The following is a 21,058-nucleotide window of genomic DNA, read 5'->3' on the forward strand; positions in this document are numbered from 1 at the left end:
AAAAAAAAAAAAAAGAAAAGAAAACATACCCAAGGGTTAGAAAAAGGGAAAAATTGAATTTTTAATCTAAAAATTTCTTACTGAAAGAAACGTTAACTATTTTAAGCCAACGTCACCTATCTCACTACCTGAAGTAGGCAGTTTTTCTATTATTTTACTATCAAGAAGAAACAGAAAAACTGTATGTGCAGCTCCAATTTAGGAAATCACTTGTTTACCAAAACTGACGCCCACATTTGCAGCGAACAGGTTTAGCATCAGGATATTGGACTTTCACAACATGGTGGCAATCTGGGGCAGGACACCACTTTAACAGTCGATTGCACTGAAACACAAGACAGAAAGTTTTAAAAATGACAGTAAATCATGATGCAAGATTTTGTATCACACCAATTATGCATATTGTTTTCCTTACGCAAGAGCTAGTGTGGGTGTGGTTCCACAAGCAATAAAATTTATTACCATTGGGCCCTCCCTGGTGGCGCAATGGGTTAAAAGTAGAGTACTAGACAAGCTAGCCCAACTACTTCAGATGGGGTTCAATCCCTGGCCAGAGAGGTGTCCCACACGGCACAGCAGATTTCTCCTATCTCGCTCACCGCTCCCCTCAGCAGTGTACTTCATAGATCTGCCTGTTCTGCTCCTCACTCTTTCTCTGATAAATCCTCTCACCATTCCTGTACCTCTCACCTGTACCCCAGTTCTGTATGTATAAATAAATAAATCCTTTTTTAAAAAAAGTATTACTATTATTTAGTCTTTTGTATCAATGCTTTCAGATGGAATTTTTTCAAAGATCCTGGTTTCAAAAAATACATGAACTATTCCTGGTCTAGCTTCACAATCCCACTGAGATTTTGAAAGCCAGTTCCCTCACTCACAGCAAAGATCATATTTTGTTTCTTCAAAAGAAAACATAACTACTCAAGTATTTTTATTATGGAACAGAACTGGCTCAAGTAACACAGTGTACCAGAATTAAAATATTTATTGACCATTAAAAAAATCCCATATTCCTAATATGCTATTTTCTAGAAAATCTGACCTTCAGTTTACTATTCAATAGAAATAAAAAATTATTTCTAGAATTAGAATACCAAGTTACACAAATGCTCTTATATAAGGGGTAGCAAATTTCTATAGAGTCTGAGAGTAAAAAATTTTGGTTTGAGGGGCCATAATGACCTTTGTAGCCATTATTCAACTCCACCAAGGTGACACAAATTCAGTCACAGAACAAATCGGCATGTTAACATTAAGTCTTAATTTACAAAAACAAGTAGGCCATAATTTGTCACCCTCTGTTCTGCTGAAACAAAGACATTTGATTAAAAAAGAAAAAACAACACAACTATAGCATTCTTTATTAACAAAATTTACTGGTAGTGGAGGCTAAAACAAGCAGACACAGCAGGATTAGTGTGTCATGATTAAGTACGACATTGAAGGAAGACTTATTAAAGTAATTTGTTATCAAAGTTAACAATCTAGATATCTACTTGTAGGTTTGTCATATTCCTTTGAGAATAAAAGTATTTTCATAAATAAAACCCACAACCCAAATTAATGGTAAAAGTATCTTGTGCTGTCAAGACAATTCTATATAAACCTAGTATTTCTATTAATAAGCAAAACTGTTTTTATTAAAAGAGGAAAAATGAGTCACTCACCTCTACAAAGCTATTTGTTATTAAATGTTGATACTTTAACTTAACTTTTGAATCTGTGATCAGGCGCCTGCAAGTAAAAATAAAAATGACTTAACTTTTTAGCCAAAAGTATTCTCCACATTTATAAAATTGCAATGCACAGCTATAAAATCTTTCCCAATATGAAAAAACTAAAATGTGCATGCACTATCAAAAAAATACACTAATAAATTAGCAATAAACAAAACACTTTCAATGTTTCCAAGGGTTATTTTGGTAGATGTTCTCCCTATACTTTTCTTACACTCTTTTTAGCCCATTTGCATTACAGTTGGCAATGAATTACCAACCATTACAAGTACAGACCCAACTTTAGTGTTCTGAAATTTTGTTTTAAGACTGCAGGTCTCAAGTCACCTTCTCTCACAATTTCCTTCCCAAAATCAGTACATAAAATGAGATGGTGCCAGGAATACTAAGGAATGGATCTAGGTTTTGAAGGTTGTCTTCTGAGATCTCTCAGTCATTTACCACAATGCCGCACCTTGGCTTTTCTAATTAAAAAAGCTATAATTCATTACAATTTTTAAGACTCACAGGAGCCCATGAAAGTAAACCTTGAAGGCTTAAGTTTTACCATTCTTAATGGTAAAGCACTCCTGTGTTACAAGAAAAAGGTAAAAGTAAGGAGGGGGAAGAAACCAAACAAATACCCACTGAAAAGCCAGTAAGAATTGCTATCAAACATGCACATAGTCCAACCTTTCTAAAATCTTTAAAATGGGGCCCTCCTTGGTGGTGCAGTGGGCTAAAGCGCCGCACTATGATGCTATCTGTAGTCACTGCAGTGTAAGTTCGATTCCTGGCCAGGGAGGTGACCCGCCTGCTGCTTCCCTCAGCAGGGTATTTCAGTAGATTTGCTTGTTCTGCTTCCCACTCTGTTCTAATGAGCTCTCTGACACCTCATCTGTGGCCTGAACCCCAGAGTTCTTGCATGCATATATAAATAAATCTTTTAAAAAAAATCTTTAAAATAAGTAAGAAAGCTTTGCACAATCTGACCTCTTGTTTTTTAGCTTCTTATCTCACTGTTTTTCTGGAAGACCCCATCCTATCCTGTGACACTTTCAATCTATTCCTGTCACATCAAGTCTTTCAAAATGATAAGCACCACCCCCTCCTCAGAGGCTTTATATAGGACTGCCTCCATTGGAAAAAAAGAGAAGAATATCATCATGGGGCTCTGAAGTGGAACAACCTACATTTGAATACTGGTTTCACAACTTACTAGCTAAAAACTGAGGGTAAGTTCTTTGATCTCTCAACTTTTCAGTTTATTACTCTGTAAAATGGAAAGAAAAAATAGGGTTGTGAAACTATACAGGTGCCTAACAAAACAGTAAGCAATCAATAAATATTAGGTGCTGCTATTATTATTATTATTATTATTATTACTACATTATCATCTCAACCAAAGTATGTTACTTGCTCAAGGCAGCCTCTATTAACAATTCCTCACATCAATCTAGATGTACACTCCCTTTCAGTTCTCATGGCATCTAATAGCACTTCCTAAAAAATTATGTCATAATTGTAATTAGTTGTCTGTATAATCATGTTTAATATCTGCCTCTGGTTCCCCTCTCCTCATCATTGAATTCCATGAAATGATCCCTTGTATCTAGCATTCTGCCTGTTTTGTAGAAATGTTCAGTGTTTTTTTAATGAGTAAATATCTGCACAGTTCACATAAACTGAAGTCTAAAAATAATGTATCTGATGATTCCTCAAGTGAAAACCAAAATCACGCTATGACCCAGTAATTCTACTCCAAGATACATATCATAAAGCTCCCAGAGAATTAAAAACATGTTCAATAAAAAAATTTGTATACAAATATTCAGATAACACAAATATTTCCACAAAAAAGTATAAGTAACCCAAATGTCTGTGAGATGTTGAATGGATAAAAGAAAACGTGGAATATCCACCTAATAAAATATCATTCAGTCATAAAAAGGAGTGATACATGCAAGAACGTGGATAAACCTTGAAAATATTGTTAGGCGTAAAAAGTCAGTACAAAAGATCACATATTATATGATTCCATTTAAATGAAATGTCCACACAAGCAAATTCATACCAGACAGAAAGCGAATGAATAGCTGTCAGATCTAGCAGAGGAGGGAATGAGGAGTAACTGTTTAATGGATGAGAATTTCTTTTAGAAGTGATGAAAATGTTCTGGAATTAGGGTAATAGGTGCACAACATTATAACAAAAAAAGTCCCTGAATTGTATACTTAGCTAAAACAGTGAATTTTATGTGATTTACACTGCTTAAAATAAGAAAAGAACCAAGTCCAAAATCAGGTTCTCTGACTAGCAAACATGTATTAACTCCTTTACCCATAATGCTTCTCTGATGGTACACACCCTTATTATTTCTTAGTAGACTACAAAAAGCAAGTCAAAGCCTTGCTTGACCTACCAGAATTGGAAAAACAGAACTAAAGGTATTAAGGCTTAATTATTAAGTCACAGTTTATCTGAAAAGAGGAAATAAAAAGAAAGTGATTGCCAACACCGAGAACAAACAGTCTAAAGAAGGTGTCATCTGGGCCATTAATAAATTAATTTGCCATGAGGAATTGCTTTGAGGGTGTTATACTTTAAGGCTTGAAAGAAACTCTAGTTATAAAAGCAACATAAAAGGATTCTAAACTGAAGCTCATATGTTCTGTTCCCATGCCCAGAGAAGATAATGTCAACTTATGACACAGTATTTTATATAATTAATTACCAATCTAGAAGAATAAAATCTTAATTCTCTTGACAAAGACATGCTGTCATCACTTACACTGAAAAAGATTATTCCAAATCTGGTAGCAGTTACCTCTCTATGGAGATAAACAAAATGACTGTGCTTAAAAGGTGAATACAATGTCAGATGCATTTAACCATCCTTGAGTTCTGGGATAACTAACTCTGTCTTCACAAATGAGTTAACTAGACAGCTATGATTTAAATGAGTTAACTAGAGAGCTGTGATTTGGAAACAGATAACTTGAAACACAAGGAATTTTGTTGTATGCTAAGTACTAAATGACATAGTACTAAATGACATATGTTCGCACAGCACCCTAGGCAAATCAACAATATGATTCTTTTTAGGACTAATAATACTTTCTTTAAAAAGTTCCGCCCCAGGGCCTTGTGGAGGCAAAAGGGGTTAAGATGCAGTACTATGAAGCTATCCACAGCCACTGCAGCACAAGTTTGATCCTTGGCCCCAGGTTGCTGACCCACATGGAGCAGACTTCTCCTGTCTCACCCACTGCTCCCCTCAGTAGTATATTCAGTCGATCTGCCTGTTCTGCTCCCCACTATGTCTCTGGTGAATCCTTTCACTACTATACCCCTGCCCCTATCTTTGCCCTATACCCAGGTTGTGTTATGTATAAATAAAATAGTCTTTTAAAAATTAAATAATTAAAAAAATAAATAAAAAGCTCTACCCCGGACCCTCCCTGATGGCACAAGGGTTAAGTCTCAGCACTATCAAGAGATTGCCAGCCACTGCACTATGAGTTCGATCCCTGGCCAGGAAGCTGACCAACATGGCACAGACCTCTTGTATCTCACCCACTTCAGCAGTGTTATATCAGATCTGTCTGTTCTACTCCCCACTCTCTCTGGTGAATCCTGCCACCTTCCCCTGCAACTCTGTCCTGCACCCCCATTCTTAAATCTTTTAAAACAAGTTCCACCCACTCCCCCACCTCTGATAACCCAGGGCCAAGTAAGCTACACGAAGTTGTGAGAGACAGAATGTGGAAAGAAAACTATTAGAAAATGAGTTAAATAGTAATTTTGATAGTGTAACTCAAGCTTCAAGAAGGGAAGGCTGCTTTGATCTCTTTTGCTGAATATCAATTTGGAGATGGCAGTAAAGTCAAATCAAGTCAGATTGCTTCTGAAAGGTAACAGTCTTATTTATTTATTTTTTTAAAGAAGATTTATTTATGCATACAAGAACTGGGGTACAGATCAGAGGTGCTGGGTAGAGAGGATTAGTCAGAGACAGAGTGGGGAGCAGAAAAGGCAGAACTACTTAAGTATACTGCTGAGGGGAGCAGTGGACAAGGTCTGTCACGCCATATGGGTAACCTTGCTGGCCAAGAATCGAACTCCTGCTGCAGTGACTACCAATAGTTTCATAGTCCTATGCTTTAACCCATTGTGCTATCACATTTGATTCTAGCAACTGACTGTAAAAGCAGGTGAGAACATCAAATTTCAGATTAAGGAAATCACACAAGATCATACAAAAATACATTAATGAAGGTAGAGGAAATGCTGCGCACAAAGCAGAGCAGGAAGCAGAACTTAGTGAACACAAATCATAGCTCCCTATTAATCTGTGACCTTCTGAGAAAAATCTGAGGATGAGAAAAGTAAGGATTGATAAGTAATTTGCTCAAAATTATAAATATATCAATAAATTAAAAATAATGGCTAACTGTATCTGATTTTTAGGCCCCATTTTCCTTTTTCAAAACACATGTGTCTCCTCTGGCTTTAGTATAAAATTGTTGCATTAACTGCCATGGAATTAAGTTGAATGATTTGATGAAATGCCATAATATTGTTCTTCTGGACAAACCATACTACTTACTAGTGAGCACGTCATTAGGCCTGGGCATAGTTAGAGGCACCTATTTGTAAGACTACAGATCACATGCTAGCAACCAATTACCTATGGGTCAAATGCTGTCAATGCCTGCTATTATAAATAAAGTTTTATTGGAAAAAAAAAAAACAAGAAAGATGTTTCTCTGTCATGTAACTTATAGACAAGCATATGGAAGAAAATAAAAATCATCTATAATTCTATCACTCAGGAGGAATAAACACTCAACATTTTAATCAACCTGGGATCCTGTACTCATTTTTATAAATGCCTGATATATAATTTTATTTTAAAAAAAGATTTATTTATGTATACAGAACTGGAGTACAGGTAGAGGTGCAAGGGCAGTGAAAGGACCCACCAGAGACAGAGTGAGGAGCAGACAGGCCGACTGACGAAGTACACTGCTAAGGGGAGCAGCAGGCAGTCAGGAGAGGTCTGCAGTGCCATATGGATCACCTCCAGGGTGGGGATTGAACTCATGTTGAAGTGGCTTTAGCTTCTTAGTGCTGTGCTTTAACCCACTGCACCACCAGGAAGGGCCCCTGATCCATAATTTTAAAGAAAACTTTTCTATCTTAGTTTTATTCACTTACATGACAAAAATTCTGAATGCACTAAAACATTTATAGATCTTTTGAATAGTTGTATTTTTTGAAGTGGCTTTAGCTTCTTAGTGCTGTGCTTTAACCCACTGCACCACCAGGAAGGGCCCCTGATCCATAATTTTAAAGAAAACTTTTCTATCTTAGCTTTATTCACTTACATGACAAGAATTTTGAATGCACTAAAACATTTATAGATCTTTTGAATAGTTGTATTATACTGAATCGCCCCTACTATTATGGATATGTTGTAGGGTTATGACGATGTGATTTAACATTTTCATAGTATTTGCTTGTGTTTTTGTTATTAACATTTCTGTCACCTGAATTCATCTTATGCAATCAAAGGTCAAAATGATCTTGTAGTCATCTTTAACTCATCTCTCTTAAATCTCACTTCTACAATCTTAAAAACACACATAAAATCCAACCACTTATCACCATCTTCTTTGCTATCATATTGATCAAACTACCATCATCTCTCACCTGGACTGTCGTAATTGTTTCCCAATATTTCTGGCTCCTACAGTATCTTTCTTGACAACAACCCTTTGCTCAAAATCCTCTTATAATTCTATAGAATAAGTCAAAGACCTTACAATGGCCTATCCATACAGTATGCTTCATGTACCACTCACTTCAATCTTTAAATTTACATCTGACGTTCACAGACACTTTAATAGCTTAAATTAATCATGACTATTAATAATTTACTGCTAGGGTGCAGGCCAGAAGTGGGGAGGGTGTGGAGAGGATACACCAGAGACAGGGTAGGGAGCAATACAAGCAGATCTACTGAAATACTCTGCTGAGGAGAGCAGCAGCAAGACAGGAGATGTCTGTTGCTCCATGTGGGTGAGCTCCCTGGCCGGGGAGCAAATTCATGAAGTGCTGCATATGGATTCATAGTGCTGAGTATTTTCAAAAATTTTTACATCATTCTTCTTTTTATACCTTTTTTCATCTCAGTTGTAATCCCCGTAGACTTCCCACCAATTTACCCATGTGCCATTACCAAGTCCTGTGTGCTCTTCCCACCCCAGTTTTGATACAATGCCCCTCTTTACCCCTGTAGAATGTCTCTGGTTTATAGTTGTTTGTTGATTTTCATTTTTACTTTATTTATTACAGTTGCTTCCCCCCCCCCCCCCACCATCCCTTGCGCTCTTGGTATCAGTGAGACCATCTGGTATTTTTCTCTTTTTTTCTGGCTTATTTCACTAAAAATGATCCCTTCCAGTTCCATCCATGTTGCTGCAAAAGGCATGAGTTTATCTTTTTTGATTGCTAAGTAAATTCCATTTACATATATACCATGTCTTCTTGATCCAGTCACCTATTTTTGGGCATCTGGGGTGATTACACATCTTCCTTATTGTAAACAGAGCAGCAATAAACACAGGGGTGCAAAGGTTCTTTTGAATTCACGTTTTTGTGTCCTTTGGGTAGATACTTAGGGGTGGGATTTCTGGATCATATTGAAAGCTCCACTTTTAGCAGTTTGAGAAACCTCCAAATAGCTTTCCATACTGGTTGGACCAGTTTGCATTCCCACCAGCAGTGTAGGAGAGTTCCTTTTTCTCCACATCCTCACCAACATCTGTTGTTGCTAGTTTTTTTAATATGTGCCATTTTTTTTTTTAAAGATTTATTTATTTGTGCGTACAGAACTGGGGTACAGGCCAGAGGCTCAGGGGCGGTGAGAGGCTTCACCAGAGACAGAGTGGGGAACAGAACAGGCAGATCTACGAAGTACACTGCTGAGGGGAGCAGCGGGCGGGTCAGGAGAGGTCTGCCACACCATGTGGTCACCTCCGGGGCAGGCGGGAATCGAACTCATTCGGAAGCGGCTTTAGATTCTCAGTGCTGTGCTTTAACCCGCTGCGCTACCAGGGAGGGCCCAAATATGTGCCATTTTTTATTATGTGAGATGATATCTCATTGTGGTTTTGATTTGCATTTCTCTTATTACAAGGGATGTTGAACATTTTTCATATGCCTGGCCCCATACTTTCTCTTTTTAACTACCAAAATGACAAATTATTCTATTTTGCAGTTAAATGGGAAGAATTTATTTCAGTATGAATTTCTGAAGTCTGATCCTGGAAGCATGTATTTTTACAACAGATTGTATTCTATATAGCTTTTGTGCTAAATTTCCTCCTTAGAACACTATGTTTAGAGTAGTGCTTTTCTGTTTCAATGCAGAGAAATAATGTTGACCATTCATTTGATTCCACTATGAGACACACACGCTTAACTCACATGTTATCAGAAACTCACATGTTATCAGAATATTTTCCAGAACTGTGGACTACCTTAAAATAAAAACAACACTGGGAAAACTGGGAAGCCACATGCAAAAAAAAAATGAAGCTAGATCACTATCTCACACCATACACAAAAATCAACGTAAAGTAGATTAAAGACCTAGACATAAAAATAGAAACCATGAAATCACCTGGAAGCAAAGATGCACCAAACACTACACGACATACAATTCAGCGACATCTTTAAAGATAGAGCACCCAATGCAACAATAGTTTAGGCAAGGGTAAATAGATGGGACTACATCAAGTTAAAGAGCTTCTGTACAGCAAAAGAGACATTACAAAAGACAGACATCCCACTGACTAGGAAAACATTTTTTCACACAAAACTAGCGATAAAGGATTGACAACAAAAATACAAAGAACTGATGAAACTCAACAAAAATAAACAACCCCAACAAAAAATGGGCAGAAGAGCTAAAAAGACACTTCTCCAAAGAGGAAATGAAGATGGCCAACCTGCATATGAAAAAATGTTCAACATCACTTGTAATAAGGGAGATACAAGTTAAAACCACAATGAGATATCACCTCACCCCAGTGAGAATGGCACATCTTAAACTAGCAACAACAAATGTTGGCGAGGATGTGGAAGAAAAGGAACTCTCCTGCACTGCTGGTGGGAATGCAAACTAGTACAATCACTATGGAAAACTGCTTGGAGGTTCCTCAAACTGCTAAAAATGGAGCTTCCATGTGACCCAGCAATCCCACTCCTAGCTATCTGCCCAAAAGATACAAAATCGCTGATTCAAAAAGTTACCTGCATCCCCATGTTTATTGCTTCTTTATTTACAATTGGAAAGACATGGAAACAGCCCAAATGTCCAAAAGTGGATGACTGGATTAAAAAGATGTGGTACATATACACAATGGACTATTACTCAGCAACCAAAAAAAAGAAACACATGTCTTTTGCAGCAACATGGAGCTGGAAAAGATTATGCTTAGTGAAATAAGCCAGAAAGAAAAGGAAAAATACCAGCTTGTTTTACTAATAGCAGGAGTATAACTGACAAGGCGAGAAAATAATAATAATAATTAAGAGCTATATACCAGAGACATTTTATGGGGGTGGAGTGGGGAATGGGATCAAAAACAATGGGGGGAGGGAAATGCACTGGACTACGGTGATGGCACATAGGAGATGTGGTGTTGGGAAGCCCATGGGGATTACAATTGAGAGGGGAAAATGCACAAAATGATGTAAAAATAAACTCCTATATTATTTAGAAAACAAAAACCAAAAAGCATATAGTCTAATTTGCTGTGAAGAGCCAGCAAATCATGAAAGCAACAAGGAACAATGTAATTAAAAGCTAACGTATCAGAAACAATGGAGGCAAGAAGGTAGCAAAATTATGTTCAATATGATGAAACTACTGGATGAAAGGCCAAACAGAAAACATTTGTATAAATTGCTAAATTACATTATAAAAAGGGCGTAAATTGGCCCTCCCTGGTGGCCCAGCGGGTTAAAGCACTACACTAAGAAGCTAAAGCCACTTCCGCATGAGTTTGATCCCCACCTGCCCCGGAGGTGACCACATGGCTTGGCAGACCTCTTCTGACCCGCCGGCTGCTCCCCTTAGCAGTGTACATCGTCGATCTGCCTGTTCTGCACCCCACTGTCTCTGGTGAAGCCTCTCGCCACCCCTCAGCCTCTGGCCTATACCCCAGTTCTGTATGTACAAATAAATCTTTGAAAGAAAAAAAAAAGGGCATAAATTTATATATCCTGTTGTATTATGGTCTCATGTTAAGATATTACCAACTTCTATTATCCAATATGAAAAGCAAAAAAGATTTATTTGTTTATTCATACAGAACTGGGGTACAGACCAGAGATGCGGAGGGTGAGAGAATTCACCAGAGACAGAGTGGGGAGCAGAACAGGCAGATCGTCTAAGTACACTGCTGAGGGGAGCAGCGGGCAGGCCAGGAGAGGTCTGCCGCGCCATGTGGTCACCTCCGGGGCAGGCAGGGATCAAACTCATGCGGAAGTGGCTTAAACCCCTTAGTGCAGTGCTTTAACCCGCTGTGCCACCAGGGAGGGCCGAGGAGTGGATTTTTAAAAAAAGATTTATCAGAGACAGAGTGAGGGCAAGACAGGTGCATTTCAACTGAAATACACTGCTGAGGGGAGCAGCAGGCGAGTCAAGAGAGGTCTACTGCACCATGTGGGTTCATCTCCCTGGCTGGGGATTGAACTTGTGCTCCAGTGGTTATAGATAGCTTCATAATGCTGTGCTTTAACCCCTTGTACCCACCAAGGCGGGTCCGGAACAGGCAGATTTACTGAAATACACTACTGAAAAGAACAGCTGTTAAGATGGAGATGTCTGTTGTACTCCCTGGCCAGGGATCGAACTTAGGCAGTATAGCACTGAGGCTTAACTTGTAGGCCACCATCTAGGTCCCCAAAAAAGAAACTTTAAAAAAAAGTTGAAGTATTTAATTTTGATTTATATCTATTTAACTAGTCATGATAATAGCTAATATTTAAGACTATTCAAATTTCTTTCTCCACAACTGTTTATTCATGTCCTTTGTCATAGAAGTATCTGCTTGTACAGATTTGCAAGAACCCTTACACTAAGCATTTTTTTGGTGTGTTCAAAGTATTTTCTCCATTTCCTATGTAGGCTTTTCCTCCCCAAATAAAATTTCAAAGAAATGGTTTTCTAACATCTCACTGCCCAAACATCTTATCACTACTCTAAAATGTCTTTCACTATACCATCAAAGTTGCATTTCTAAAATACAAATCGTCTTAACCTATTATGAAGTTCATCACAAAATGGCACTTTCCCCCCCAACTTTAGTAATGTGACTGTGCTCTAGCTACAGTAGAATACTTCATAGATAAGTTCATGACTTACTTAAAGTATACAGGCATCCTTTCTTAAAATATTATCCTCTACCACCCAAACCAAATGTTTACTCCTCTTATACTTCTCCCTAAGTAAAGTCTCCCTAAATATTTCAGATGGAGTAATTTGCTTTAGTTTATATATACATGAAACTTAAACTTGCACTTTAGTGATTTATTAGGAACAGTCCTCCGGGGGAAGGAAATGTATCCTATTTTGTTCTGTGCATCTGTGCTAATAAGTGGGCTTCCAGTAAATGTCTGTGGAATGAATGAAAAGAGTGATTTATACTGATGAAATTTATCAATGAAAGAGCAAAAAAAGAATCAAAAAGTGTAGGGGGCAAGATAAAAACAATTGGAAGCATGATGGTACTTCAATATGATACATAGATGCTTAAAGCAATAATGGATAAAAGGTTTATTGAACTATAGAAACAGTATTAACATATAGCTGACAACAGTAAATTATATTTTAACAAGTCAAAGCAGGGTGAGATTATTAATAAAGTAGAATTAGCTTTATAAACTGTGTTGATTAAGTGAATTTATGACTTTATTTATTTTAGAAATTTGCTCACTAAAATCCATGGCTGTTGTACTTTATCTCCAAATCCCGGTACAAACACAAATATGCCTTTCAAAACAGGCAATTATCCAAGACCTAAATAAACTGTAGATCATTCAGGCCCTTAACCTCTCCTACACGTAGGTAACCCCAAGTTGTGAAAACAGCACTGAGAAAGGAATGAAACAACCTGGGATTTTATCTCAGTTCAGCAACTGCTTGTTTCTTCAAATTTATTTCACCCTACAAGAGACCACCACATATCTGAGTCATACAGCAGGGGAGGGGACAAGCATAAAGAGATGGGGGAAGATGGATCACCATTGCTATGGTGGTGAGAGAACTACAGGGTCTCTACCTGAGGGGAGAAATAAAATAACATCCAAAAATTTGCAATGATAATGATGTAAGAAAATAAATTAAAAATCTGAAGAACAAAAAAGAGAATCTTCTTGTGGAAGATTAGTCAACAGACTCCAGTAGTAGTGGCCCAGGACCTATTGCAGTGTTTCAGTCAAGGCCAAATTCCCCCTGCATAGCTCTCAGCTAAATGAATGACCATGGCAAGGGTACCAGAGACGGTCAGTCATTTCTGCTTATTATGGCTTTCCTCTATGGGCAATCTATGCACAGTTCTCCAAAGAACTGCCTGACTCTCATAGATACCATAGTCTGAGTCACGTCCTAGTGACCCCTCCCTCCTTTCTCTCTCTCCTTTAATAGGCATCAGACCTGTATCAAAGTCTGTCTACTCCTACTTATCCTCTCTTCCCTACCCTGAAATTGTCCTACAATAAAGCTCCTTCCCTCTGTAATGGCTATCAAGTTTCCTAGAGAACCTGAATGTCTGATACTGATGTATCTTCCTCACCTACTCCAAGGTTTACTGAAATCTAGCTATAACATATTACCAAGTTTATCAGAATTGAGAGGACATTTAACCAAATTACAAACGGGACATTTATGACACCAAAGGAACATAGACTACAAAATCTCCTGAAATCTTAATCGACCTCCTTTGAGGTACTGAGCAAAAATTAATTTGGTTTAATCAATTAACCAATATTCAACATGCAAAATCTGTCAAAAATACTTACATAACTGTGTTGTCATCCACTAAGATATCACAACCATGAGCAGGACATGAAATAGTCTGGAAAAGATGGAAATTTCAACTATGTCTTCATTCAACAAGTATTTACTGAATGCTTACTTAGAATTAGCAGACACTTTGCAGGTTTGGGGGATACCTTAATAAGGTAAGGACACTTTAATAAGATATTAACTATTCACCTTCTATTAAAGCAGTATATATGCATGTTTATCCCCAAAAAGTAGCCAGGATTTATGACCCCAACAATTGTTTTTTTCCAGTTCAAAAAGCAAGAGATCTTGCACAAAATGGATTATATGGATCAAAACAGATTAATGGATCAAAAAAAGATAATTCAGCATCAAAAACGATAGACTCATGCCATTTGCAGCAACATGGATGGAGATAGAACGGTTATCCTCAGTAAAGTAAGTAAGAGGCAAATAAGAAAAATACTGGATGTTTTCACTGATAGAAAGAATATAGAGAAACTGACAGAAAAGAACTAGCAGGCAAATTAGAGATACAACACAAAGAGCAGGGGAGGGGGAGGGAGTGATGTCAAAACAAGAGAGGGAAGACCACAAATTGATGGCTCATGAGTGACATTGTAGTGGGAAATTTACAGGGACTATACCTGAACAAGAGATCTTATAAAATTGCTTAACAAGTTTAGTATGATATATGTAAATGTTGATGCCTGTGAGGAAACTTTGGATTAGCTCTTTAATGGGAAAGGCAAACAGTAAATAGAAAGAGGCCTCAACTGTCTCTTAGTTGTTTTAATTTAAAAAAATTTTCCTCATGCATGCATAATCCAGAATGCTGTACCTGTTTATGTTTGTGCAATGTTCTAAGTACTGTATGAAATTTAACAAAAACTTAAAAACAAGTTGGCATCTTTACCTGTCCCATGCCTTCCTCCATTATTTTGGTAGTTAAATATTCACTCCAACATTGCATACAAAACTTATGTCCACATTCAAGGCCAGTGAAATACTGCAATAAAAATAAAACATAGACTTTAAAAAGACATTGTCAGAAAAACTACCATACATACGGGCTCAATAAGAATCTATTAAATCACATTTGTCATAGTGATTAAAATACTAATTTGACAAGACTAGGTAGGCTCCTACAATGTACTTCAAGGTGATGATATATAGACATGCAAATACAGTGAACATAAAGCACCCAGTTAATGAGATATGCACCTACAGGAGTTATAAATTTTTTTGAAAGGTCAGCAACAAGTCTGTATTAAATATAAGAACAAGAAAAATATTTCACAGATTGTGTGAAAATACAGTGGTTACCAGAGGGGAAGGGATTTGAAAGGATAGGGAAAAGGCGTTAATTTGATAGTGTGAATGGCACTAAACTTTGGTGGTTGGTGCAATGAGACAAATACATGGGGAGATGTGGAGCTGTACTCCTGAAATATATATAGTATAGTAAACCAAAGATAATTTTTCTCCCCAAAGATAAAATTCTATGTTAAATGTATATATGTATGTCATGTGCCAATAAGCATATGAAAAGACAGATACTTAACACCCTTGGATATCAGAGAAATGTAAATCAAAATAATAACGAGACACCATAGCATACCAACTATAGTAGCTACAGTAAGATGATAGATAGATAGTAACAAATGTTAGCAGGATATGGAGAAATTAGAACCCTCATATACTGATGGTGTCCAAGAACTTTTGGGAAATACTCTGGTGTTTCCTCAGATTAAACAGAAGTTATCACATGGCCCAGTAATTCCACTTGTAGGTCTATTTGCCCCCAAATGAAAACATATATCCATGCAAAAACTAGTATATGAATGTTCATAGCAGTATGAATTATAATAGCCCTAAAGTAGAAACAACCCAATTGGTCATTAAATGAATAATGGATAAACAAAATGACAAACTTTAAACATTCTATAACACAGATGAAACCTGAAAACAATATGCTAAGTTAAACAAGTATATTACAAATGACAACACACTACTTTATAATATTTATATAAGATTCAGAATAGGAAAAAACTTATAGAGAAAGTAAGTAGATTAGTAGTTGCTTAGAACTAGGTGTATAGGGTAAAAATATGGAACTTGACTGTAAAAAAAAATTACAGGATTTCTTTTTGCAATTATGAAAATGTTCTAAAATTAACAGACATTGGTTACACAGCTTTGCCTATACTAAAAATCACTTTAAATAGGTAAATTGTACGGTATGTGAATTATATATCAAACAAGTTACTTTAAATGACATTGGAGAGCCTATAGAAAACTGTATTTTTAAAGGATTCAAATAAAGGTTACCATATCCTTATAATATTTACCACTAAATTACTGTTAAAGAAGTAATACAGACTCATGATTAAAAAACAATTATTTAACAGTGTACATGTATACTGAAAAATAAGTCTTTCTTATTCCATCTCTGCTCTCTGCTCCATCCAGAAATAATCACTATTTTCAATATCTTACATATTTTTCCCAGAAATGTTTCAACATACACAGCCACACATACAACTAAGAAGGCTATGCTATACTGTTTTGCATCTTTTTCTTTTTTTTTTCTTTAAAGATTTATTTATTTATTCGTACAGAACTGGGGTACAGGCCAGAGATGCGGAGGGTGAGAGGATTCACCAGAGACAGAGCTGGAAGCAGAACAGGCAGATCTACGAAGTACACTGCTGAGGGGAGCAGCGGGCGGGCCAGGAGAGGTCTGCCACGCCATGTGGTCGCCTCCGGGGCAGGCGGGAATCGAACTCATGCGGAAGTGGCATAGTTTCTTAGTGCAGTGCTTTAACCCGCGGCGCCACCAGGGAGGGCCTCTTTTTCTTTTTTTAGTTATTATTTAATAGAGTTTTGATGTGGTGCTACACTGGTAAACATGAATCCACCTTTCTATACATAAAAGTGCCACATATACAAAAGTACCACAATTTAATCTATCGCTGAATGAATATTTAGAATGCCTATTCTTTTCCTACTATACCACTGCACTGACTATATATGCAACATGGTGATCATACAAATGTATCTTAAAAGTGAAATTATTAATAGGTATATAATTACTACTTGATAGATTCTCACCAAGCTTCAAATATGCTGTGGCAATTTACACTGTGCAAGATGAAATTGGTTACTCACACTCTTATCAACACAATACATTAACCAACTCCTTGATCTTTGCCAACCTAATGAGAAAATGAACTTAACTTCATTAGTTTTTAATTTCTTCTATTGTGTATGAAGTCTAAGCATTTGAAAAAAGTTTTAAGGTTGTATATACATGTTTTTCTGTGTACTCTCTCACCCACTTTTTCACTGGGTTTTTTCCTTAATGATTTAGTGGAGATTTTCATTGATTTGTTTATAAGCATGAAAAACATTTTCGCCCTGTTTTAATTTTTAATGTTCACATTTTGTTACCATGTAGCAGTTCTTTACTTATATCAAGCATAATATATCAATTTAAAAATTTGTGGTTTCCAAACTTTGACATAAGGAGTAGGAGGTAGAAATTTAAGTATTTCCACTCCACATGGAAATTATGTTGAAAAATAATTCCTCTGTCCATTGCTTTATTTTCTACCTCAGATAATCACAAGTTGTTCCAAAACCATATCGTAAATAACTCACCTGATTTGAAATATATCATCTATAATACACTAAATTTATTTCATGCACATTGGATTCTGTCCTGTTCTACTTCACTGCATTTTCTTGTACAGAAGGACTAGTTATGGCCCTCCGTGGCTAGCTCCTATCAATCTATTCTTTTTAACATTTTCAACTATCCTTTCCAAAAACTGAAGTTATCTTTTCATTTCCTTAGAATGTAACGTTTTCTCCATATAGACCTTTCACATTTCTTGTCAAGTTAATTCTCGGCTTTTTTGTTCTTTCTGTGGGTCTGATAAGTAGTGCTTTCATTCTATTAAATTCCTTTTTTTTAAAAAGATTTATTTATTTATTCACACAGAACTGGGGTACAGGCCAGAGATGTGGAGGGTGAGAGGATTCACCAGGGACCGAGTGGGGAGCAGAACAGGCAGATCGACGAAGTACACTGCTGAGGGGAGCAGCGGGAGGGTCAGGAGGTCTGCCATGCCATGTGGATCTCCTCCGGGGCAGGCAGGGCATCGAACTCATCTGAAGTGGCTTAAGCTTCTTAGTGCAGTGCTTTAACCCGCTGCACCACCAGGGAGGGCCCAAATATTCTTTTTTAAAAAAGATCTATTTATTTATGCATATAAGAACTGGGAGTAGGCCAGAGGTATGGGTGTGTGTGTGTGTAAGAGAGGATTCACCTGAGACAGAATGAGGAATAGAAGAGGCAGATGGTCTGAAATACACTACTGAAGGGAGCAGCAGGTGAGCCAGGAGAGTCTGCTACACCATGTGGGTCACCTCACTGGCTGAGGATCAAACTCATGCTGCAGTGGCTGCCTATAGCTTCATAGTGATTCACTTTTAACTCCCTGAGCCACCAGGGAGGGTCCTCCATAATATTTTCTAATTAGTTATTACATGAAATGTCTGATGGTACTTAAGAAATTAAATGCAAACAGTCAGGAGACACACCTCTATACTACAGCACATCAATTGTATAAAAAATATCTTTAGAAGCAGCTATAGAAGAAAGCATACCAGAGTCCTGAGACTGGATTTTCAGTCCAAAGACATGGCAAGTATCTAATTTTATAGATGGCATTATACAGATTGACAATGATTACAATCATTTCACAGGACAAGTGTGGTAAATATTTTGGAAATCAATATTCTTGCCCTTTAGAAAGATAACTGGAAAACAGGAATCTATTCTCAGTACTCCCCTCTATTGAGGCGATCTGGTACTAACTTTTGTTGCTAGATCACAAATGGATAGCATTGGATTTTCAAGGTTTTAAGGAGGGGAACATTCTGCTAATAGACAAATAGAGAAATATATCAGCAATTCTAAATTCACTTAAGAGCCCTGCCTTTGGGACTTCTAGATCAGGGTCTATGATGAGATAAAATGAAAGCTTTTCTTTAAGGGCTTCTTTAAATGAATTTCCTAATTAGGTGATGACACCATACAAAATAAATCAGAAAAATAAACCACATGTACATATCTAAAGTTAAAGCAAGACCATATTCATTGTACTTAAGAGTTATCATTATCACAGATATGTACAGGTATCTTACTATCTATCTTGCTTTCCTTTCTCTTCTTTCTTTTGATGTAATTTGTGCTTACCTACTTGGTTCCCTGGGCCTTTGGTGACTCAGGAGATGAGAATATCAATCTCATCTTATACCCATTTATATCATAAATATATCTGAACAAGAATACACTAAAAATGTATTAATTATTAACATACAAAAAAAAGAATCAATGGCCCTGACAAAAAAGTACTAAAGGAAATATACATTCTTAAAAGTTTCACTTCACCATTTTATATACAAAACAACTAATGTCAAATAATAGTAAGGGTATTAAGAATTCTCTTCTTTCAGAAGTTGATTATAGAATCTCTAAAAGCTTAAGTCATTTTATTAAAAACTCTGCAAATAATCAGGGCATCAGTTCCCTTATCAAATGGAATGAGTTAAAACAGGAGGTAAGGGATGCCTGCACAGCTTCAGTGCAGAGATTTCATCTAAAACTTTGCAGATTTCTTTTCTTCTTTTTCTGAGCCCAAGGGCCTCTCCTGCTTATACTGTGCCAAATTCTCAGTCAGGCCACAAAACATTCTAGCTTGATCTCCCATTTTGTACTTAGCGAAGTTGGAGCGTCTTGAACAGCATTTTATGTCATGTGTCTCGCTTGTTCAGTACAGATGTCATTTGGGATAGACAGCATAACCTGGAACCCTGTAGCAAACTGGATCTCAATGATCCATGTAAAGTTCTACCCAGTGAATGTAGAAGAAAGCAAACTTAAAGAAGAATGTCCAGGTGTATAAATGTGATATTATACTTATAAAGCTGCTTAAAATTAAGGTCTTCCAGATGCCATCTGCATAGTTTTCCACTTAGCCTTCAGGAAAAACTTCCCCTCTATCTAACAGCACAAAATCACCCTGGTGATGCAATGGGTTAAAGCACAGTACTATGAAGCACAAGTTCAATCCCCAGCCAGCGAAGTGACCCACACGGCATGGCAGACCTCTTCTAGTTCACCTACTACTCCCCCCAGTAGTATATTTCGTCAATCTGCCTGTTCTGCTCCCCACTCTGTCCCTGGTAAATCCTCTCACCACCCCTGCACCTCTGGCCTGTACCCCAAGTCTGTATGCATAAATAAATAAATAAATCTTTTTTAAAAAGCACAAATTCATGCTGGTATATTGTGTTGGGGTTTACAGTGATTAGTAAATATTTGGAATCTGAAAAAAAATAAGTAAAAAAGGACATAGGAATGGACCTAGATTAGATATTTAAGTGTTTTCTGTTGTACATTAATTCAGAGGTATCAGAGTGGGGAATGGGAGGGTGGACTATAGGCACACTATTCGATATTGTATTTTTCTTTTAAATGAAGAGTGTGATTTTTTTTTTTTTAAAGATTTATTTATTCATACAGAACTGGGGCACAGGCCAGAGATGCGGAGGGTGAGAGGATTCACCAGAGACAGAGTGGGGAGCAGAACAGGCAGATCGACGAAGTACACTGCTGAGGGGAGCAGCGGGCGGGTCAGGAGAGGTCTGCCACGCCATGTGGTCACCTCCGGGGCAGGCGGGGATCGAACTCATGCGGAAGTGGCTTTGACTTCTTTAGTGCTGTGCTTTAACCCGCTGCGCCACCAGGGAGGGCCAAAGAGTGTGATTTTTAAAAACGATTTATTTACACATACAAGAACTGAGGTATAGGCCAGAGGTGTGTGGGGTGGGGTTGCAAGGATTTACCAGAAAGAGAGTGAGGAGCAGAACAAGTAGACTGACCGAAGTACACTGCTGAGGGCAACAGCTGGTGAGACAGCAGCAAACCATATGGGTCACAGATAGCTTCATAGTGCTGCACTTTAACCTTTGCACCACCAAGCAGCCCCCAATTTTGTCTCTGTTAAATGTATTTTCTAAGAAAATACAAGTCACTTACATCAAAGAAATTAAACAATGTAGTCCCAGTTATATTTCCTAGTACAACTAGATTTTAGGATCACATTCAAAATACTATAGAGTAACTGTTACTTTCTCGAAAAATAGTGATATTAAAGATAGGAATTAATAAAAGTTAAGGATAAGC

At 37.3% G+C, this 21,058-nt stretch overlaps 1 protein-coding gene across 1 annotated transcript in view; it reads right to left on the reverse strand.

Annotated features, from left to right (window-relative positions):
- The window catches only part of ARIH1 (ariadne RBR E3 ubiquitin protein ligase 1), a 107,162-nt gene that overhangs the window by 19,520 nt on the left and 66,584 nt on the right, over positions 1-21,058 (reverse strand). Inside the window, exons 4-7 of the mRNA XM_004687614.2 lie at positions 14,717-14,809; positions 13,815-13,870; positions 1,671-1,737; positions 219-325 (exon numbers count right to left, since the gene is read on the reverse strand). Of these exons, the coding sequence (XP_004687671.1) occupies positions 219-325; positions 1,671-1,737; positions 13,815-13,870; positions 14,717-14,809 (323 nt within the window). The remainder of the gene's footprint in view (positions 1-218; positions 326-1,670; positions 1,738-13,814; positions 13,871-14,716; positions 14,810-21,058) is intronic.

Source organism: Condylura cristata, unplaced genomic scaffold, assembly GCF_000260355.1.
Source record: "Condylura cristata isolate star-nosed mole 26May11 unplaced genomic scaffold, ConCri1.0 scaffold00023, whole genome shotgun sequence".
Classification (NCBI taxonomy): Eukaryota; Metazoa; Chordata; class Mammalia; order Eulipotyphla; family Talpidae; genus Condylura; species Condylura cristata.